General features: G+C 37.2%; 1 protein-coding gene across 1 annotated transcript; it reads right to left on the bottom strand.

The window, feature by feature from the left end:
- On the bottom strand, window positions 1-23,899 carry LOC140148307 (eukaryotic translation initiation factor 3 subunit H-A-like). The gene is made up of 7 exons (XM_072170212.1): window positions 23,793-23,899; window positions 14,857-15,025; window positions 7,315-7,482; window positions 6,777-6,876; window positions 4,314-4,460; window positions 1,876-2,011; window positions 1-756 (listed from the first exon to the last, which is right to left on the bottom strand). Exons 1-7 carry the CDS (start codon window positions 23,847-23,849, stop codon window positions 535-537), a joined length of 999 nt encoding a protein of 332 aa, XP_072026313.1. The 5' UTR covers window positions 23,850-23,899; the 3' UTR covers window positions 1-534.
- Between the last annotated feature and the right edge of the window lie 822 nt (window positions 23,900-24,721).

Genomic DNA, 24,721 nt, shown 5'->3' with positions numbered 1-24,721 from the left:
TTTTTTTTGAGACAGGCTGTACTCTCATCAACCCAGTCGTAATATAAACAAAATGGCACTTTGAAACACATTGGATGTGATCACCTGTGCATGTGATCTCAGAATAGAAGATTCCATGAAAATATTCTATGAACAGATTTATCATGCACATAATATTTACAACCTTTAGTTAAAAGATGCATGTGAATCAATGTTGATGCGGTCATCATGCACACATCACAATTGATGTAGTACGACTGTGCAAGTCTATAAATTCAAAGTCCACTTGATCAACGGCAGGGTAATAACTTACAAAATCCTATGCACAATGCGTCCACACCTGAATTGTAAAACTAAAGGTCATAAATACTAATGCAAGCAATGCAATATTATGTGCAGCTTGACACATGATCCTATTGCATAACCACAGTTCCGTTCATTGTTATGTTTTGGGATTGCTATACAACTTCTGAACAAAGAATCATAGAATCTCCTACTCCGAGTTTAGTGTTCCTAAAAAACCTACAAACCAAACTACTAAGTTTGATCACATGATCATGAGTCTTCTTCTTTGACCTTCAATGCATCGGCCATGAACAATTTACCAAAGCTCTGTGACGCAAAGCGGTTGATCTCTGTGCAGAAATTCTTCATCTGACCGGCCAGGAGAAGACTGTCCAGCCTGAGCGGCATAGTGGGCATCTTGAACATCTTGGTTGTGTCTTCGTCTGGTAGCGGTTCCTCGCCTCGTTGTGTTCTGGCCGTATTCTCTTGTTGCTATTGATGTAAGAATAAGTTAGGCGCATGTTAGAGATACAGACAGATTTAGTTTGTAATTATCATTATCTAAAAAACTGAAATAACATGAAAAAGCGAGTCTGTGCGATATATACCATTGCTGCGAATTTGATCCCAAGCGCTGTCCCTGTTTATTCTCGTGAAATTATCACGCCAACTTTAATAATTTTCCCCTGGGCAGTGGGCATGGAACTGATTGCTTATTGTCTTGGTAATTAGTCAGTGGTATGTATGGGTGTGCACTTCTTAGCTCAATTTGACATTTGTTGCTGTGTATGTCTTGTACCACAAGGGTTAACCAACTCCGGTAAAATGAGGTTTGTTGGTTTGTTTGTTTAAAATGATCTTCCCGTAGGAACTTGACAACGACCCATAATAGGAGAGGGTTACGGCTCTCATACCCCCATCCCCGATCTACGCCAAGTTTGTACGTCAATTTCTACAAACTTTTACATCTTTCAGGAAATGCTATTTTGTAAGACTTTCATCTTGACAATCGTTTTTGGACGGTACAATATTTACTCTAGCCTTTGGGTTTATGCCTGTGTGTAGCACACTATAAATAACTGCAGTGTTTCTTCTTCATATGATGGGAAGTTTGGTCAAAAGAGACAAGTCTACACAGCATACATAATACCCTTTCTTAGGCCAAAAAAAATGTTTGTTTCCTGTAGCAGGTCAAAAAAGTCAAATGCAACTTTTTTTTTTGTAATCAATGTCTTCAAATGAAAAAAAAACACCTTTTTTGCTGCTAATTGGAATAGAAATTTACAGTGGGTCTCTCCGACACACAAAAAAAAATCATATTTCTTCATATTCAAGAATATTAATGATCCCCTTACAACCTGCAGATTAAAAAAGTATTACAAAAATGTGTGATGCTTTCTCCAGTAGTTTTCACTAAGCTCGTTTGTTGTGTGATGTGTAAATGTTTACTCCAGTAGTGTTTTATATTATTTTTTGAAATTTTGTCTGTTTTTTTTTTTCAAAAGTGAATTTTTTTTTTTTTTAAATGCGCAAAAAAGCTGTCAAAAATTAAAATGCGTGCGCTACAGGAAACAAACTTGTTGTTTTTTTTGCCTTATGTCTACAACTTACTCTTTTATAGATATATTGTTGCTTAGCCATCTGTACTTTGCCCACATTCCTCTGGTAGTTGATGTATTTGTTGGTTTCTTGCGATAAGTCGTCTACGTAGTCCATTAACAATTCAAGATTCTTCTCCAACATGTTTCTGCAAAGTGGAAGAATTCAGGCAAACATTTACAAAATTTTTTTTCATGATGTTTTCTTTTCAAATGTTTTACAATTTAAAATTTAAAAGCTAACTATTTCAATTTCAAAACATCATATATCTTTGTAGAACTAATAAAATGACTTCTTGATTTAAAAAGTAACAATTGTTTCTACATTTAAGGGGATCCCAACCAGTGGATCATGGCTCTAAATGGGCACCCCAACTCAAAATGGACTATTCCAGTTGAAATCCATACACCACCTATGGAAGATATGACATTAATCTTCCACACAGGGTGTTGATTTCCAAAGAAGTCACCGATTCAGGTAACCCCAAACAACTTAATGACAAGTGCTGGAAATTTTCTGTGAAAATACTCAAATAGGCCATGTGCGCGTAGCGGACATCACGAGCGCGAAGCACAAAGTCCTAACAGCCAGGGTCCAGCTCTCAGGGTTTAGATGCTCTCTTGTGCAATCTGAGCCTTATTTTGGAACAGTTTTCTATAAAAATTTACATCCTTTTTCACAAAAAAAACACAACTTAAAATTTCAAAGTATTACTGTCAAAACTCACAAATTTCCAACAATGTTGTCATTTTTTTTGTCGTAAATCATAGTACATAAAGTATATGATTGATACCGGTATAATCACATCTAGGGCTCAACCGATTATTGGATGTCGGTAAAAAAATTCAAAAACAATTTTTTTTTTTTTTTTTAACATTTTTTTAGAAGTATTCTGCAACTTTGAAGAACCACTGGACCTATTCTGAAGGGCTAGGATTATTCACAGATAATTTGGAAAAAAAATGGATAAAAATTATGAAAAAATTACAGTTTGTTATCCTTAATATGCAAACCATTAACTTGTGTTTACCTCTTCATCTATCACATATTATAAATGCATGGAAAACCAATGCATCTATAATATGTGATAGATGAAGAAATATACATTAGTTATTAGTTTGCATATACAGGATAACAAACTGTAATTTTTTCGTAATTTTTTTCTGATTTTTTTTTCTTTTTTTAAAATTAACTAAATGGGCACCCCAACTCAAAATGGACTATTCCAGTTGAAATCCATACACCACCTATGGAAGATATGACATTAATCTTCCACACAGGGTGTTGATTTCCAAAGAAGTCACCGATTCAGGTAACCCCGGCCCATTTGAAATTAACACTCTCTGTGTGGTTCATGTCTTCCATTTGAGTGTATGGATTTGAGCCAGAACAGCCCAATGCAGTGTCGAGAGACCACCTAGTGAATCAGGTGAGACATCTGACACAATGTTGACACATGGGTATTCTAGTAATCGGACTTTCCGGGAAAAAAAAAAAAAGGAAATCGCTGTTCCAAAAGAGCTGGAAATGTTAAATGCTGGACATCAGCTTCTTTGTTGTTCCAAGTTCCAAATATAGACGTTTGTGTTTGATTTGTGAAACCCTCCCTACCTTAACGTAAATCATTTGCAGGTTATGGTGTTTACAGTAAGAGGAGCACATGGATGCAATGCAGTCAGGCGACAGACCGAGGTAGGTGGTTTTAGTTAAAGTATTTTTATTTGTGGATTATTGTTCTATGGGTGGTACAAGATCAGATTCCTAGGGTGTAAAATTATTGACCATGGGCAATTTTGACCTTGGAAACCTTGAATTGCCCAGGGGGTGGCAATTCTACACCCCTCATAATCTTATTTTGTACTACCTAGATAGAATAATAATCACTGAGGAAAAACACTTTAACTGGCAAAACTATCTTATCTGATCAAACAACAGTTTGTAACCGGACTAATGCGGTTATTAGTGCCTCACCGTATCCACTCCGTATTAGCATGTCTGAAGTCCAGAATCTACCCCATTCATAGGGACAATGGAATACAGTTGAAATCCACACAGCCGCTATGTAAGAGGTGACCTTAATTTCCCACACAGGGAGTCTGAATTTCAAATAGGGTTACCTGAATAGGAAACTTCCATTTGAAATCTACACCTCTTGTGTGGGAAATTAAGGTATGGATTTCAACTGGAATATCCCTATAGCATGCATCCTCATCTAGATTGGAAATCAGCACAGTCAGCAGAGTCAGGATATAACACACACAACTTAGTATTATACATGTAACATTAAATTACATGTTGTGAACCAACACCAGGGGCCTGTGTCAAAGTCTTACGATCGATCTTACAATTTAGAAGGGGTTTACAAGTGGTAAATCAATCATAAGATTAATATTAAGGCTTTGTGATATGGGGCCTGCAGGATACAGAAAATAAGATCCTACTACACTTACCCTGTTGATAAACTGAGGGAATTATCGCCTGTGGGAGGTGACAGTTCTTCTATTTCACACACAAGAGCATTGACAAGATACGAGTTGCGGATCACTATGGGAATTTCTTCAAACATGTTCTCGTAACTTAAACCAGATTTACGTAAGCTGCAAAAGAAAAAGTGAAAACACACATCATACAAAGTAACAATTGAATAATCGTAGATAACAGAAACAGCATGAACAAATTTTAAGAAGTTTATAATGGGAGGCACAGGCATAAGGGCAAGTATCCCCTGGCTCGAAATACTGGACAAAAAGGCTATAAATACCCAGACAAAATTGTACAAGGAATAAAATTGACAAAATGTTGTTATTGCCACAATAGTTCTAACTTTGGCCCATTTTAGCATTAAAATTGCAATTTTCGTTTAACATTGTATTGCATTTATATATTGCAATATCAATATCATTCAAACAAGTTAATGAAAAGAGTCCCTACCATCCCCACACTTTAAGATCTCGAATGCCCTTGCAGAAAACAATCGGGTTCAACAATTCAGGAACTGCCTTTTGAGGAGAGCAAGAGCAATCACTCTCTACTGCTCTCCTTAAATCTGATATAGGAGAGTGATTTTTGCTCTCCTTAGTTGACCATTCTCTCCTTACATTTTATTGTAAATGTTCTAAACAGCTCTTCTTGAAGGCTCTAGAAGAGCTATTTAATGCTCTCCTGCAAATTCCAAAAGACAGTCCCTGATAATTTCTAGCCCACATTATTTAGAGTCTGGAACACCCTGGCAAAAAATATCAGGTTCAACAATTAAACATTGTAGCCCACACTTCTTAGAAACTCGGAACGCCCTAGTGAGAAAAAAAAATTGTTTCAGCAATCAACCATCCTAGTTAGCTAGAACGGTAAACAATATGTGACCGTACACAGCGTAAATTCCTCCCCCGGTCAAATTTGTTTTATTTTGTGTTTAGAAAATATAAAAATTAAAATGGTATATTATTTGACTTCAAACGATATCCAGAAGTGGGGTTATGGTTTGTTGAACTTTGCTCCTTCAACAAAATTGTAGCTTTTTTTGTTTCTACATGTGTCTCTTTTTCCACATTGCTGGCAATAAATATCAAACAGTCATAATTGAAGGTCATATCAAATCGTCCCCAAGTTAACGAGGTTCAAGAAAGTTCTCTCATTGTTAATTGTTGGTTATACATACCTATACATAATACAATGCCAGGTAACCCACCACTTGAACAGGATTTAGCCAAAGCAAACAAAGACCAGAGCTATTAAAAATTCTATTGCCATCTAAAGAAGGACATACATGAGGCAATTTCAATTGCAAGGCCCATTACTTAGTGGGTGAGTTATGTGCTCACTGACCATGAAGCTGAGCAATTGATCAAAATACACGAAGCAATGTGGGGTCTCGCAATTCCTTGAGCGTGGTTATAGGTTTGGGGATATACTCAAAACATAAATAGTGGTTAACGTAATCATATCAAAATGGCTCATGTGTTGTCCTGAAAGCAAAAGATTGCCATCCTCTCCTGTATATCTATACAATTTTCCATAAAGAAAAGGCTAAGGAAAATTAAGATCAAAAGGGCTAAACACCAACAACAACAACAACATAGGCCTACAAGTGTATTATAATGTAGCATGTGCACACATTATCATGTTGTGGATGGTGAATCAAGCTGGTCCCTACACGTTCCCATAATGAATGCAGTGACCAGCCGGTGTTCACTCAGCTGATTGGCTGGAGGAGGTTAGATTGCATGCAACAATCTTGAAAATAGAGCATGTCTCTACTTTTTTTTGCCTGTTGCTCGGGATTAATTTGCCTGATGCTCGGGGATTAATTCCTTGCAAATCCAAAATACACGGAGCAATCTTGTTGCAAGGTGTGTGCAACAGGCAATTGCTTGGAAAATTGCCTTGTGTATGTCGGTCTTAAGGTAGAAGCTTATTATCCTCTTCAACAATAGGATTATTGATGGTGTTTGACTATCAAAATGAGATAGATGTCGCGCCAGCTAGAGATACCGATGAATACGATCTTCATGAACATTTTACACTGTAACTCGGAATACAATTTTGGGAATTTACGGCTCATTCGTGCTGTACGGTCACACATTTTGAGCCTGTTGGCTGGATGATTTGGAAATTTTGCCGCCCTGGCTCGGTGCTCCTGCAGGAAGGTTTGTATTGTAAAGCGTACCCCTCCATGTGATGTATAAAAGAGACCAGGGCTCAAAATTTCAGGGAGGCCACCAAGGCCATTGCTTGCCCTTTTACAGTTTTGGCCTTGGTGCCCAAGATCTTTGTCAACTTCCAAGGCATTCTTCATCACTTGTTGGCCTTGGTGCCCTTCTTTGTCTTTGCCCAGCGAACATGGGTGCCCCCCCAAAATTAAAATTTGAGGCCTGTAAGAGACTTTTTGCCCAATAATACTGCAGTAAACTTACCCTTCTGGTGTAAATTCATAGTCTTTATAAGCTTCCATAGCTTGTTGTGTGAGCCTGTAGGCCTTGATACTCAATGTGGATTTACTGGTCTTCAATGGATCTGTAATTTCATTTTGAAGAAACTTGTCAGGCAAACTATAAAAACATTTATAATTTTGTGATCATTGTCAATAAACAAAATGCTCATCTTTTGCAAGTTTTTGGATATTTGGTTAAAATACTATATCTTCAGAAAATGCATGTTTAAAGAATGGTTGGAATGATTTTGCAACCTAGTTGGCAAACATTTTTTAACTCTTAACAGGAAGCCTGCACATGATACCACTGTAATCAATCGCACTCTTGAATGGCACCAAATTTTTTCAACTAATGCCGTTTGATGATATGAAGACATGGCCAGGCCCACTTCTGGTTTATTTCACTGAATATGTACCAAACGAAACCAAAAATATTTTAAAAATATTGTAGTGTTGAAGTTAAACTCTTTAATCATCAAAAATATTGTTTACCAAATACTACTGGTAGGTCAGAAGCTTACCATAAATGAGTACAACAGATTCTTCTATAGAATGTTGGTAGTTGAATTGTGAATCTAACAGAGCTTTGTTGAGGAACTGTCCATACTGTGTGGACTGGTACCAGCCGACGTGTAAATGATCAATGTTCACGTGACGTAAATTACGCATCATCTCCATCTGGTATTGAACTGAAAACAACAACATAACAACGATGATAAAGTTTAATAACATGAAAAGTAGGTTGAAAGTCACAGGCAAAAACCATCGCTATACTTATACTCATCTAGAATGAGCGTTTATGGCGTTTTGACAGTATTTTTTGTGGGACATGAGAGCACCTCAGACGTATCGAATTGCATTCTGAATACGAAGCATATCTTTCTGATATCAAATAATTTTCATTTTTGAAATTCACGATATAATACAAATTTTATGACAAATTATTAAAATTTGATATTTTTCAAATTTTGATATATAACAGCCCTCGAATAAATTTTATAAATCTAATGATATATTCTTAAAGTGTATGTAGCTGGGAGGAAAAGCCGACGATCAATTGAAAATTTTGACCTTTTATATTGAAGATATGGATTTTTTTCCCAAAAAGACCTTTTTTTTTTTGTTTTGTAAAAAAAAATCCATACCTTCAATACGAAAGGTCAAAATTTTCAATTGATCGTCGGCTTTTCATCCCACCTACATACACTTTAAGTATAAATCATCAGATTTATAAAGTTTACTTCAAGTACTGTTAAATATCAAAAATATCAATTTTAATGATTTGCCATAAAATGTGTATTACATTTAATTTCAAAAAATCCAAATTATTTGATATCAGAAGGACATTCTTCGTATTCAGAATGCAATTCGATATGTCTGATGTGCTCGAATGTCCCACAATAAATACTGTCCAAACGTTCATACCCCTTCCCTTAAATGTGAACCTCATTGAAAATAAAGTTATATATCAATGGAAAGCTTATGATGCCAGGAAGCAAAAAAGAATATTTTTATTTGCCTAACGCACCAGGATAGATATAATCTCCATGCAAAGATTGGATATTGGCACCCCTAAATTACAAAACGAAATCGTTCAAATTGGGCGCTTTCGATGATGACGTCAACACGGGGACACACAGTTACTTCCGGGTTTGATTGTAAACACAATGTCCATGCATTACTGTGGCATGTATCGGGCCAATGCACGAACTCAGTCATTGCCAACTTACTTTACATGAAAAATATCTTCAATAAAATAAGAATAACATGAAGGAAACATCATGATCAAATCAAGAATGAAGTTCCTGAATAAAGTGTGTGGATTAAAAATGGGAAAAGTGCTGGCGGGGTGATTTGGGATAGGCCAAGCCATCCACGATATGCAGGGAATATTACAGTAAAGCACGAAGAGCGTAAGATTACCAAGAACCGGAATGAAAACAGATTGCAAAAATAACTGCTAGTGCTACCAGTTCAGATCGTCACACCAAGTTGAGATGAACTTATCACAATGAGAAAATGAAGGAATAGAATAAAGTACATGTACGGGATTGTTTAATTATTTCTTAACTTTACAACCGGTCATGTATGATAGGCGAACCCGTAGAGACATCCGGGGCGGGGTGAACTCACGCAGTCGCCGATTGTTCCGTATCCGCGACTGTACGTACTGTACTTGGAGACAAAATGAATTTGATATTCACATTCTGATATTTCCAACTTATTGCTACTTCATCAGCAACATTTATTCCTGTAGATGTTCCAAATATAAGGAACGATTGATCAAATCTGCTGAAACACGGCGCAACTTGAACTTGTGCTACCGGAGAGACCAGGCGAGTCGCTGTGTTTGCCCACCTTGATCGGTAGCGGCTGCCTGTAATTTCTTCAGCATAAAAGCAGCAATTTACGCATCGTGTTCGGTAATCCATAAAACATGAATGTTTCACTTTTTCAGTACACTGATGGTAGTATCATTAAAAGAATCGTGACACAAGTGACAATATTTTAATTTTATTCAGATTTCAGAATTCCATCAAATAACGGTCTACTAAGCCTAAATTGTATTTATTTTATAATAAAGTATCTGTTTCTTTCAATCGTGATTGTGTGGAAAGAATGTACCGGGAGAATGTATTAGCGCAATGCGCTAAATATGAAAACCTTTATGGGCTGGATTTGATGAAATCAGCGGTTTTTTTAATTAATTTTTTGATTAGGCCTACTACAAGACGATATTTTTAAAAATCAGATATTTTAAATGAATCAAGAATAAGGAATGTCACAAACAAGTTATTTAATTTGTTATTCGATCATGTTTATTCAGTCCATGACATGAACGGTATACGGTAGCAGCAATCATTTGCGCATGGAATTGATCCCAGCGCGAAATTCAAACTCAATTACCCAGTTATACCCAGCCAGTTATGACTGATTTTGTCAAAAATTTACGGAACATTTTCGTGTTGACAATAATTCTATTATTTCTAATATATATAGAAGGAATCAGCAACTTGAAGATTCTTCTCATTTCAAGCTTTATTGTGAAAATCAGACTTGCCGGGCAGCTTGCAAAGTACAGGAAGCAAGTCTTGTTTACATGTTTCCGAGTCGGATCACGTGACTGCGAACCCTGATTTGGGTGCTTTTTGGGCGCCTTAAAAAGACCAAAAATTCATTCATTTTTTAATTTTTCAGCTTTATTGGCCATCAAAAAAATCTGAAAAAATTATTTTTAATATCCTGATATCATAAGCTTTCCATTGATATATAACTTTATTTTCAATGAGGTTCACCTTTAAGGTTTGTGAAGGTAAAAAATTGTTGTTTGTTTTCCTAAATAATTTCATAAGTCTACTCTTCAAATTTCTAAGGTGAAAAGGTAATAAAATTATCCTCTACTGAAGTACTGATAGTCTGATACTGTAAACCGTGATATTTTTGCTGTCTCAATTCTTCATAATTTGAACCATTCGCAGCAGTTTTACAGTTTCTTATATTCATGATAACAAACATAAACACTTTGAAGCCTCTGTGTACAAAATATTTTTGCTGGCTTTTAAATTTGCGGCTCTGAAATTAACCGTAAAATGCATGAAAATTGCCAAATTTCCCGCTAAACAGTAGACCTGTACACATGACACGCCCCATAACATATTATATTGAGGGCTTAGTGCAATACTTCATCTTCAATTTTGAAAATGAGATTTTGGTGACAGAGTTTTCCAAAAATGATGGAACTTTCCAGTGACAAGAAAAGACTATAAATGTCCAAACCCCAATATGACCACAGGCCAGTGAAACATATACAAAGGCCTACAAAGGCCCATGATCAAATTTTCTCCAATTGGCCAAAATGGAGATTCGGCAGTGTTGCACTGAGCCCTCTATTTTTTTTGCTATTACTGGCATGTGGCCATATGCACATTGGCAGCTGGGTGTGCAACTAGCAAAACGGGATAATTCCCAGCAACTGTGGCTTGGTTTCATCCCCCATTTTGTTGAAGTAGAACAAATTTGTCCATAATGATGTGTGATATCGGTCCAAAAAGAATTCACTTGATCTACAATAAATTAATTAACTGACAAAACATAGACATTTATTCTCTGAAAGTCTCACAAATTGGTTTCATCCCCCATTTTGTTGAAGTAGAACAAACTTGTCCATAATGATGTGTGATATCGGTCCAAAAAGAATTCACTTGATCTACAAAAAATTAATTAACTGACAAAACATAGACATTTATTCTCTGAAAGTCTCACAAATTGCAGACAAAAAGCAACCCAAATGTGAGCTATTTTAGCTGTTCGAGAAACAAGATTCGTTTAACATAATTTAGACCCTTCCAAAAATAGTACAAAAACATTCACTTAAGGCCGTACTACACCCATATATTGGTTTGATTGGTCTAAAAAAATATTTTTTCATTTATAGCTAGGCGATATATGCACGGATCATGTGAAATAAAAATAATTATGAAAAAACTTTGTAAAAGTGTGTCTTTTCACCCATTTGTCTTAAAGTTGACTGGTTGGTAAGGACGCTTATTTTTTAGCGATCCACTTTTTACGTCTGTGACAGGCGGCGTAGGAAGCGCAACACGTGACGTCACGAGGCTGGCGAAGATACACTGACAGCCCCATTCAAACCAAACTACACGGTTAGCAATTACAAATAGAAAATTATCATACTTGCAGTGGGGTACTTTGTCGCATTACCCGACGGTTTTAAAGTAAGATAATTTTGCTTTGACACCACATAACAAATTTAGAATTCTTTGTGACGATTTCATGATTATGTGTTAAATCTAATGGCGACCTCAAAATTGGCGATATCGTTCCATCACCGCCTGGTCTGTGATGTCAGCGGATGTCAGCGGATGTCACTCTCCATAGGGATGGGCGATACCAGCTTTTGTTGATTGTCAATCTAGAGCAGTCAGGGGTGGCGGCCGAATTTTTAGAAAAAATAAAATAAAATTTAAAAAAAATGGCATGGAGCGCGCTTTGCATGACGAGGAGGTTGTCTGAGGAGGATGTTCCCCCCTCAGAAATAAGAAACTGGTGCAAAATGAAGATCTAATTGAAGCGATTTGGTGGACAATTTTGGCGCTATTACTCACGGCGTAAAATTTTAGTTTGGCGGCCGAATATTTGTGAAATGTGCGGTTCATGAAGTCTTTCTTGGACAAGTTTCCCTATTGTCGTGGCCTATAAATTGTTTTAAACATAAATCGGCGAAAGAAGAAGCGAAAATGGCCACTTGTATATCGATTACACGAGGGGAGTGTAAAATGAAGAAAATTGAAGTGTTTTGGTGGACCATTTTGGTACTAGTGTGTAAAACTTTAGTTTGAAAAAGCCGCGAATTTGTTAAATGATGGTCCATGAAACCTTCCTTGGACAAGTTTTCCCTGAAGCCTATACCGCAAATTGTGTTAACATAGGGCTTAAATTTGCAAATGTTGGAAGAAGAGCGAAAATGATCATATGTTTATCCACTACGCAAGGGTTAGTCTGAGGGGGATGTTCCCCCTGAGAAGTTTGAAAAATTTGCAAGATGAAGGTCGAATTGAAGCCATTCGGTGCATTGTTTTTACACTACTATTTGAATCAATTGCTTTAAACAGAAAAAAGGGCCCGAACTCAATTTGCAAAACTTGAGATTGGCAATTTACTAAAGCATGCATAAATCGATGAAGTCGGTATGGAGTCCGTCTTAATACTGACTTTGGTGGCAAAATGTGAGGGGCCCTGCATATCGGCGGACCCGCAGTAATTTTCACATGCTTTTAGGACGAGGACCCGCCTTCAAGCAATACCGAAAATAATCGCAGGCCTATATACGACCTACTTCCAATCGTCCCGACTGTGCGATTATTTAGACATCGGCCTACTCAATTACGTGCAATTAGTTTTCTCCTCCTTTCCTCCATTTTCTCTTCTCTTTTTCTCCTTTCTTCCCCTTCTCTCTCTTTTTTTTTTTTTTTTTTGATACGGCGGCCCGAGATCTACACTCCCCTACACGAATCCGATCTTAAATGCAGTCGGTCGTGGTGATGGGGGAGGGGAGGGGGGTACTGAGGCCTACCACATTTAATAACGAACTTGCTTACTCTTTGTGGGATTTGAATCATAACACAGGTAATAATAAAAACAGTAGCAAACTTCACTTTACTAACAAGATACAACAACTTTACAACTTTCTTTTTAATTAATGAAACAAAGCTTATTTTTGACTCAGAGTTTAATTTTAAGATGCTAGCCGAAGTCAATAACTTTGCACATTCTTCTGGTTCCTTTGTTTCCACTCTTGTTAAAAGAAGACATAAAACCTGATGATCAGCTGACTCTTTCTGTTGACAATTTAAGTTTAAAACATTATTAACACAATTTGTGTGTTGATTGTAAACAAAACCAATAGGCCTACAGTTGGCTAGTTTCAAAGCTTTCGTAACATATTTTAAACCGCGTTTTTTGTACTGAAAATATTTTGTAAAAGATTTGCAATTACTTTGATTGGGATCGAACATTGCCACTTTACAATGCTCAAGGTCACCAAAACTCAGATGTGTGAAAAATCCTTTTTGTTAAAAATTGTATGAAATCATCCCTCAGCGTAAACTAGTTTCTATACCGGGGTAGGCCTACACTTCTAAATGTGAATGATACGGTAGGTAGCTGAAAAGTGTTTTGTGACGTTACATGTAGGCCTATACGTAGGCCTTCATTAGGAAAACAATTGTTATTTAAAGCACCGTAACATTTTTCAAAATCGGGATTTTTACCTAATTGTAATAAATATAACATAACAAACACACCCTGAAATGTTTTATCGTGTAGGCCTACATGCCCCGCCAATACCCGCCATGATGTGCTGCTGAGTGCATATCCCATAGACAATCCATTGGATTATTCAAAACACTGTTAAATGTAGGCCTAGGCCTAGCGGTGGGCCTGGGCTGCGAGATCTGGATCTGGATCATTTATACTCCAATAAAAGCAGTGAATTCTGCACCCGGGATTCTGCATCACACTAGCTCACACTAGAGTTGGAGATAGTCTAGACCTACCACACAATTTATTCGCTACCTGAAGTCGCTAATAGAGAATGAGAGATTAGAATATTTGTTTTCAATTTTCTAATATTTTTTTTAATTCGTTCCATTAAATAATTCTTTAGGCCTATTCTGTCATGTCTGTAAAAGTACGGTAAATGCGCGCATCGGTATCAGAGAATCATGTATCGAGTATCGCGCAACCTTAGTCAAAGGTCAAAACCAATTATAAAAATATGGCGTCGCTTTCGTCGGCTTATCTTCGAAGCGAGAAGTGAGTTTATCAGTTCCAAGTTTCACACAGATTTTTCATCTTTTTCTCAAAGTGGAAGGAATACACACCGCTACAGGTAAGTGATTTAAACCGTTACTACACATGAAGTTTTAGGGTGTGTCCAACAGTTTAATATTGAGGTTTTACCATTGTGAACATACCGATTCACATTATTATCGTGTTTTGTAAGCTTTGCTATTTTCTCAGAAAACTGAGCAAAAATTCACCTAATACTGAAAATTGACTGTTTTGACTGTTCTTTAATTTCAACCGTATCAAACCTGAAACAAATGTGCTGCCTTGTGAACACAAATTTTGCATATCATTGTCAACTGGAAGGGGAAAATAAGTTTAATTTCATTGATAACATGAAATTGATGCATATTTGTGTTTTCAAAGCTGTGCATAATTAATGCATTTCCAAAATAAAAAATATTTTGGTACTATTAGGGTCTGCCATTGCTGATAAATAAGTGTGTAAAGTAGATTCACGTCAGCAGTTCTGAAATTGCAAATATGATCAAAATTGTGATGGGGTCATCATGTACCTCTCTTTGGCTTGTACAATTAAAAGCATGTAAGCTACATTATTATCAATACCACCAATAGAACGAGAAGATTTGCCCTTCATTTTGCATACCACTTTGACCAATTTTTTTTCTCATTTCTTCACAAAATGCAAAAACCCATAAAAAAATGTGATGGGTGTAGTACCCCCTTAAAGATCTTACCATCATCAAAGTCCTCCTCATCTGTGTGTTTAGGGAATGGAAAACAATTGGTGATCTCCAGCGTGTCATCCTGTACTAGACCCAGTAATACACCTTGCACTAATTCTCCTGAACCTATTGAAGTACTACCACCTTCCTCTTCGCAATGCTTGATGATCTTCAACACGACCTAAAGTTACAATGAAAATGAATTGCAACAAAATAAGACATTAAAATTACAAATTATAGGGCTTGCATTCATTTTTCTGGACATAGTTTTCTTGTTAGAATATTCGGAATATTTTTCACTCGATAAATTTGAGTTGGAAAAAAGTAAGTAGGGTCTACGCCAGGCTTCCTCAAATAGATTTGTTGAAGCGCCACATGAAATAAAAGAAAACTGCAAAGCGCCACTCAATAGCTGTGAAGTCGCCGGGGGTGGGGGGGGGGGGGAGTCAGAGGCAGTACTTGTTTGTCTGGGGCAGGGGTCGCGCTAATCTGCGTTTCTGCGCGTACAGCGCATATTTTTGAGCGCATATATTCATTTTTGCATACCAGTTCAGTGGTTTTCATGTGCGCAGAAAAATGAAAACATGTGAAAGAAAAATAAAAGCTTCGATCTCCAATATTTACGGTCCGTCCAGAAATTATGTAACATAAAATGCAATGTAACATATATGTTGAAGTCAAGTCGCCGTAGCATTGTAACATAATTTAAAAATAGAAATAAAACACACACCGCCGGCGAAATTACACAGATTGCAATATTGTCTAGAATCACTGCTGATGAGTTATTGCAGTACTGAATGATGACACGTACATGAGTTGGTAATTTCTAATTCTAGGGATTGGAAAGAAATGCTTCACGGGTGGTGTGTAGAGATATATGCCATCAGTGAAATATGATGCAATGATATCGGCTGTAGAAGAAAAAAATGACAAAAATTTGCCCTTGGATTATGTTTTGTAGTCAAAATACTCCAGGAATTCAGTAAATATCATGATATTTGGCCTAAAACTTGAACTCATTTGCAATGAAATGTCATTTTTTATCGAGTGAAGCATGGCTTCCATGTGCTTGCAATGGTGTTGAACTGCATTTTATAGAATTCGGTGAACTTTTATGGCATAAAGCAACCCTTTTATTAAAGTACACTGCTTGGGAACTTTCTTAAAAGCAAGATAGTTGGTTAATAGCGAGAATCGTGGCATGAAAAGCGCGAGATCACATTTTTTGCCTGACCTTTAAACTATTTATACTATGGTGCCGGTAACACATCATTATAGCCAAAATCTGATACTGATAAAACGGTACATTCAATACTTGTCAGATTAGAGAACCCCTCATTTTAGGATTTGAGCGCATATTTTTAATACTTTCAGGGGGTGTTTTAAAACCTAGTGCTACCCCTGGTCTGGGGTCAGAGGGGATGTCCCACCCTCTGAAGCTATAGATTTTTTGAAATTTGAGGTGCAAATGACGCCATTTGGTGCAACATTTTGTACTATTTTAGTCTGTCTTTACAAGGATAACATGGGAATTGCATTGTTTATTGTTGAAATATAGAATATTGGAGATATTTTAAAATCTAAACGGTGCCGCGCGCCACTAGGGAAGCGGAAGCCATGGCGCGCGCTCCGCTATTTGCGGACCCCTGGTATATGCTATGCTCCATTTCAACAACTTTCAATTAATTGAATTATTTATGTTTTATTTATTTACTGACTATAGGCCTACTCTCTCTTTCTTTCTTCATTTAAAGGGTTAATATTTATGCACCCCCTTACACAAAAAACAACCACAACTTTCGATGGTACTCAAGAAGTCATAACAATGATAAAGAGACTGTATACAATTTTAACTATTTCAGTCTAAAATATTATGCCAATTTATCAGTTGTTGATAGAAAAGCTCTCTAGTGTGTAGAAATGTTTTGTTTTCATCAACATTGAAAATTATCAACTCCCAATAACCTTCACAGCAGGCTTCCCGTTAGTGTGCGTAATTGCGTCCAGACGCGCATTTTACCAATTTGGACGCCAAGTTTCAGATGGCCGGTCGTATTTTGCGTCCATCTCACATGCATGTGGACGCAGACAAAACTTCGAAATTTAATCATTAATTGATGATAAAATTAAGAAATTTCCATTCTTTTATATTTCTAAAATAATAAAAGCCCCAAAATGTAACCAACCTGCTAAGAATTGAAGTAAATTCTGCAATATTTGTAAATGCAACGTCAGGAAATCTTGCACTTTTGCATGCTTTCCGTAGCGTGGGTTTGATGGGGAAATCCCCACTTGATGAAATTTGCTTTGTTTACTGGTGTGTCGGACTGACGATGTGCGGTTAATGTTTATTGAATTATTTATTACAACCTGACAATATTCAGAATTTAATATTTTAAGTTTATTTTCTCATCAATAATCTACCTTTCCTTTATTAATATTATTGTTACGATGAATGAAAGCAATTTTAAAGACAAAATCAAAATGATAACTTTTTATTTATTTATTGTGGCAGCATGTGATTTAGAAGTTTTAGCATCAACCACACGTTAATCTAAGATGTGCGAAACTACGAAAATGTGTTAAAAATTGGCAGAGTTTGTGCATGTTTTTGCATATGTTTCTGACCACGTTTTGGACCAAAACTGACACAGAAATGAGAAAATTTATTATAGCGACTGGAGATGGAATATCATGGAAAATGCATCTTTATTTTATTTGAACGATCGATGTTTGATGAGGTGTAGATCCGCGGGGGTACGTGTAGCAACAAGGGATTGCCGGCCGTTCTGATCATGGCATGCCACAGCCAGTGTTCGAAATAAGCACTTATCCTCTTGTCCTCTTGACCAAAAATCACTGGGGACAACCATATTGAGATATGTACATATCCTCTGGACAACCACTATATTTTACCTCTTAAATATGACACATTTTGGGGACCACCAAAATGTTTTGAGGACAAGCAGAATTTATGCTTTAGTTGTCCTCGGGACAACCTCCATATTTTCCTTATTTCGGACACTGGCCACAGCGTTTCCCGGTATGATTGATCATGAATTTCAGATGGACGCATAAACATTTGTCTGGATGCAAGTTTTTGCAACCTTGTCAGCAAACTTGCGTCCATATGGACGCACATTTTTTAAGCCTTAACGGGAAGCCTGCTTCACAGTACAGAGCAAATGAAATGTATGTGGCATTTCGAGATATGCCCATCAGTTAGTAAGTAAGCTAGCATGGCTAGTAAGCTAGTAAGTAAGCTAGTAACATACACTAGGGCCTAGGGTGGTCCCGCTATGCGGTCCACCAAAAAATGCTTATTGCTTAATGTTCTTTTTTTGTGGAAAACTTTACATATAATCGGAAAATTTCATCTTTAAGGGGGTACTACACCCCTGGCCAAATTTGTGCCTATTTTTGCATTTTTATCAAAAATTATAGCACATTGGTGACAGGTAAGATATGTATATGGGGCAAGGACTACAACTACTACACTGAAAATTCAGGAACTCAGGGCAAGTAGTTATTGATTTATTGATCAAATATTGGTTTCCCTCATTTTTGACTGTAACTCCACAACTGTTGTCTGTGCTGAAATAAAATTTCCAGTGCAGTAGTTGTAGTCCTTGCCCCTATAATATACATATCTTACTTGTCACCAATGCGCTATAATTTTGAGAAAATGCAATAATAGGCACAAAATTGGGCAGGGGTGTAGTACCCCCTTAAAATAATTTCCTATTGTATTTGGAGTTTTGAAAGGATGAGAAACATTTGCCTTTGGTGAGTTGTTTTCACTAAGTTTCACACACAAACAAATACAAATGCGTAAATCATCATATGTGCTGATCTCGCCACCATTATGACCACGGCACGAGCATGATCATGTCATGATATTCAGAGCTAAGTACAACAAGTTTGTCTATTAAGTTTGTAAGTAGCTAAATATCCCATGCAGTGGAGTTTGATTGAACTAAGTTGGGCATTATAAGCCTTTTGGTTTAATTGAGAGCCCGAGAAGACAGGTGAATACAGGTGACAGGTGAATACAGGTGAATGTAGTACAAGGGACTTATACGATGTCCTCATTCACAAACTGATACTATCTGTCCATCGTATAAGACTGTTACCGCACGGCAACTGGTTGAAGGAATATTACACAGTCAAGAATAGGCTCCATCATTTTTTTGTTCTGATCCCTCCCAGTCTCCCAAAACTTCAAAACATCAAAAGCGTTGTACATTTACTTACTTAAGACTGTCCTTTTTCATATAACGCAGACAAAGTAGGGCCAAGCTAAATAGAAATGGTCAAATTTTGGCAAAATATCTCTCTGTGTAATCCTATGTAAGTCCCATATCACATCGTTATCGGCGATCGAGGTGTTTTTTTTTCTGAAGTTTGGTTGGTACCCACCAGCGTCATGCATGTGACTAGTTCTAGTAACTATAACTCAGCATACTGAGTTATAGGACACTCTATTCGCTGGAATAGTGATGACATCATCACCTTAGATAAAGACAGCCATGCATACAATTTGAAGTGTTTTGGTTCAAGCACCTCTCAAGGACGACCCCTGTTTACCATATTCACACAGTATGACCAATTGGATTTTTGGAAACCAACCAGTTGGTAAAAAGAATATGATAATTTCTAACAAACTTCACATTTTTAAGACATGAAAGCAGGATATTATGATTTATTTTACTAATTACTAGAACTGGTCAAGTTTTTAGCTCTAAAACTGTCTAGTTTTCGAGATAATGCCATTTAGGTGGATGCAAACTTCTTTTGATCAACACAAAGTCAATAGGAACCCTGCATGATTGGGAACATGTTCTTGAACCAAAGTAGGCATACAGGCTGTATTATGACATCACACTATTCCAGCGAATTCATATCTGTACCACAAATAAAAAACATCACAATATGTGGGCTCATTTTGGGCTCCAAGGATGTAGACGAGGAACTCTCAAGGACAGTTTTGGCCTGCATGGATGATTTTAATCCCCATTGTACCAGAGTTTGGGCGTACATGGATGATTTTAATCCCATTATACTATACTACCATACCAAAGTTGAGATAATTGATCTACATTGATCTCAACTTTTGGGTGGGTTCAACCATAGATTTTAAATACCGGGATAGAGTTTTCTTCGGAACTTCAAACGTGCCGCCAGTAAATCTGGGAGCAAGCATTGCAACGCTACATGCTACTCCGATGACAGATTGGCCTCCAAACATATCCCCTACAGCGAGCGAGGTCAGCATGCTCTGAAAAACATTAAGCCAATCAGCGCTCACGTTTCATTTATGCCTCGGCACTATAGTACTTCCGCAAAGGTCACACACGCAATGCTACATAGGACAAACATGTACATTGACCCCAAAATCAATAGGCTAAAAAGAATTTATCCGATTGGTTGATCGCAAATTGTATTATGTGACCTCAATCATAGATACTTCTGGATGGTTTCTAGAAAATTTCATCAAAATCGGTTCATCGGAACATGGTATAATACACTGCGAACCTCACACACGTGGAAATAGGTAAACAAACAAGCAATCTTGCTTTGTTTGATTCACACACTCACAAAGCTTGTATACGTTCGTTACATACATTATTATTGAAGTTTTTAACCTCAATATCTTTATTTCGGTTCATATTTTGTGTACAAACACCAATTCTAAATACATTTTGACTGTGAAATTGTGAATATGTTGGCGTGAAAATGCATTTACACCACCAGCAGAATATGCTTTTCGCCGGGGCTTTTCGTGCAGTTGTTTGTTGACATGACATGGTCGTGCATGTAGTGTTTGGTATAAAACTCGGCACATCATGGGACGTGGACAGAAAAAAGATGACGAGTTATCATGGTTATGGGAGCCAACAAGGAGAGTTTTACAGTATTTTCTGGATCATGGACTACTGATTCACGGCAGATTCCAAAGAGGGGGGGGGGGTGGCTTAAATATTGCCAAAGATATACAGATATAGACACGGCAAAACTGATTCCGTGAGTTATTGAACAGGCAAGTTCTTCAACATTTTCATTATTTGTTGATTTAAACAGTCATGCCTAATTTAAGGAGGCTATCATTTTCTTTGGAAGGAAGGGATGCTGCATCTTCTGATCCACCGGATGAGAAATATAAAAACCGGCCCAGTCAGAAGTAGCAAATTATTAAAGAAAGTCATCAGCCGGTTATTTGTATTTTACTAATGCAATTCTGGTTGAAATTATTTAGAAAATATGTCTGATAGAAATACTCCGCTTATACGGAGCTCCGAAATTTATTTATCTCCCGCAAAGAAACGAAAAAACAAAGATGCTAGACCAACCGACCCTGGGTGTCAATCGGGGTCCCCACTTTTGCCAAAAATGACCCATTTTTATTCTTTTCAGCTACTTTTATACAATTCAGGACGAATCCCCCTCCCGACACACACATTTCAAGCAAATTAAAGAATTAATCAATGTAAAAATGACCAAATATTAAGCATGATATTTCAATGACACGACTTGTCCATTTTTTTAATCAGATTTTCAAGTGAATTGGGTCTAGAACCTCTGACTCGATCCCATAATATTCAAGCTTGTTTTGAGTGCATTTATACATGTCTGACAACAAACACACTAAACACAGTAGGCCTATACCGATAGGATACTGGCAATTTAAAGCTTAGCAATCGGACAATATATTATCATTCAATCATCTCTAAACGCGAAATAATAAAAACGTGAAGTATAGAAATAACAAATCTACGTAAAAACGTGGGCAATGATCCAAAATTTGAACATACTTGAACAAAAAAACATGACAAAACAACACCGTTCATGCAGTTTCGATGTGTGTAAAAAGCTTGAATTCGATCGAGTATCAATCATTACTATCAGTATCACGTCGCACACACTGATAATTTTACTAAATCGGGAATTGAGATCGACGTCTTCAAACTCCATAAACTTCTCATAACCTTCAGGCTCAACATCCATTTCACAATAATTCCGAAATAATGATAATTTGGATTTAGATTTCTTAATTTTCTTGGTACGAACGAGCGAACAGCTGTTTAAGATGGCGGTCTAGCGGACGTGTTTTGTTTACATCGCTATGCATGCTGGGAAAATTGAGGCCCAGCGAGGCAAGCGATATCGGATTTCTAGGAGCTCTGCCTGCTGAGTTTGTTACGTAAGTTTTACGAGCGTTGCAAAGCTAGATCAAAGCTGTGCCGCGAATACTCTATCCCGGTATTTAAAATCTATGGTTCAACATCCCCTGAGTTGGCAAAACCTGCAATCTTCATGGAGTAATTTACTTAGTGCAAAAGTGGTCAAAATATTGCTCTGCAAAATTGCTTTATTTTCATGATTTGGATTTATCATATTGAGCAGCATTCTACTTGTGATGTTTCTACACTGTGTAGACTAGAGAGGGTCTACAGCATCTTAGACTTCTCCGTAGTCCACTTGCCAATTGTGCACTACTCTGGCTATTACATTTAAGCTTAAAACTCTGATTTAATTAATGAGTGCACAATTGATAGATTTTCACAACTGATCTTTTCAGTCACCGTCACGCCTCTGTTTCTTAGCTTCCCAAGTGGACTACTGACTTTGCCTTGAGAGTTAGGCCAATTTCTGGCCTAACTAAAATTGGTGATGATGTAATGCATCTTTAAAAATGAATCTGGCTTGTGATTGGTCGCCCAGATCTCGTTATTGTTTAAATCCTCCCGACGCGTACTGGTACCATTATAACTATACATGGTACACAACTATCTAGGGAACGCGGCGCTTTTGTGCTGGTGGATGAACGTATGCATCTAGCGCGTATTGTACCACCATGCTTAGTCTTGTGGTTAGATTTTATTGATAAACAAGTATGATTGACAGTGTGTGAGTCCGGGGTAAAGTTCTGCTTAAAAGTGAAAGTCCATAGTCGGTTTTTCGGATAATAAACTGGCAGATTCTAAAATTAGAATTGTTCAGTATTGAAGTGTCATTATAATTATGCCATTATGATATGTTGCATTCAATAATATAACCCTACGTAGGGCCTATACTTTACTTTTACTGTCACAAATATAATTATATAGCCTAAACTTTTTCATAACCATTTTATACTAGTATTTTGATGTAGGCCTACTAAATATCAGTATAATTTCGAGTTCAACTGAATGCGTTCATCATGATTAATAACATTTTTATTTATCAAAAATCGACTATGGCATAGTCTAACAGCATCTCTGAGGGTAAAACTGACAAATACAAGGTATATTTCTTGATGCTTGAAGTTTGTTTTTCTTAAACGTACAGTGCATCCCTATGTACCGCTGCAAGACTTCAGGTCCGTAGATGTCATTATGTTTATGATAAAGACTGAAGTCTTGCTGGCAAGACTAGCATGTGACGTGACACAGCTAAAATAATCGACCGGGAATCGGGTATCGTTAAAACGTCAACAACTTTCAAAACAAAGAAAGCAGTAAACTTAATGGCGAGCGGTCCAAATTTTGAGCCATACAAGTTTTACGTGGTGAACTAAGGTGAATGACTGAGCATGACCAACCATTTTCATTTTTGAACCAGTCCAAGACCAAGTCCAAGAAGGCAATTTCTCAAAAGTGAAGAAAACACACACACACAATATGAGTGACCCTAAAACTGTTGACCTGGGACTACGATCTGCTCCAGCATCTGTGTTTTGATTTTTTTTTAACAATGATTTACTTTCGTTTTCATTGAACATCACAACATTGTTGAATATCCTTCCGAATTCGGAATACTTACACTTCCTTAATAATTGTAACATATGGCGCGTACGACGGCCTTTTGGCCCCTAAATGCTCAACTAAAAGACATCGCTGATACCCCGTGAATTAACAAACTAATAAAGTATACTGTCTATATAAATTTTACCCCTTCCTCGCACTTACCAAGCCATCTATTTGCACTTTTGCGACCGGAGTATCCAATGTGTTCGCGGTAGCCATTTTGCTGATAAAAGAGACCAATTTAGTGGCGGGCGGTAACTGATATTGCCTTCACAGGGCAATCTGACTCTGAGCAGGGAAGTGCAGTGGCACTTCTCCCTGATCTGAGGGACTGAGGGACCGTTCACAAACACTTGTTAGTGGGGGAGGGGGCTGATGCAAAAAAAAGGGGGGGGGGCTGATAATTTTTTACCCTCCTAAGGGGGGCCCTGAAAAAAATGACCACACATTTTCCTGGAAAAATTGAATTTATATGCTTTTCTATGGGGTTGACCCATAATTTTCATGTCAAAAAGGGGGACCCTGAAATTTATGAGGTCTGTAAAGGGGGGCCCCGAAAATTTTTCGAGATGAATTTTTTTTTTTCATTTCCCCCTAACAAGTGTTTGTGAACGGTCCCCGAGCAATCAAATAAATTTGCCCAATGGCCATAAATGCCCACCAGGCACCAGCTAATTATTTTACTCACAAAAATGGGCACTACCCCGTAAAAAACAAGGGGGGGGGGGAAAGAAGAAGAAGAAGAAGAAGAAAAGAATGCCGTAATACTAGTAATTAGGCCTAATCAATTTTTGCTATTTAAAGGAATAGGCCCCTATTTCGTGATCCTATCATCCTCTTTTTATGACATTTTTCAGTAGATATACACAAACAAAGCTTATTCCAAAAATTTCAGTTGATTCCGATTTTGCGTTTGCGAGGATGCATGATATTGATTAGGCCTATGTGTATTTCCCCAGAACGTAATTCAAATTTCACGATATTTTTGCTAAATTAATTAATCTGCAAGAAATATTTTGTACGCACATAAGCATTAGGGACCGTTCACAAACCCTTGTAAGGGGGAGGGCCTGATGCAAAAAAATTTCATC

Source organism: Amphiura filiformis, chromosome 3 (assembly GCF_039555335.1).
Source record: "Amphiura filiformis chromosome 3, Afil_fr2py, whole genome shotgun sequence".
Taxonomy (NCBI): domain Eukaryota; kingdom Metazoa; phylum Echinodermata; class Ophiuroidea; order Amphilepidida; family Amphiuridae; genus Amphiura; species Amphiura filiformis.
Note: the sequence above shows the minus strand (reverse complement) of the source record. Positions and strands in the feature narration are given on the sequence as shown.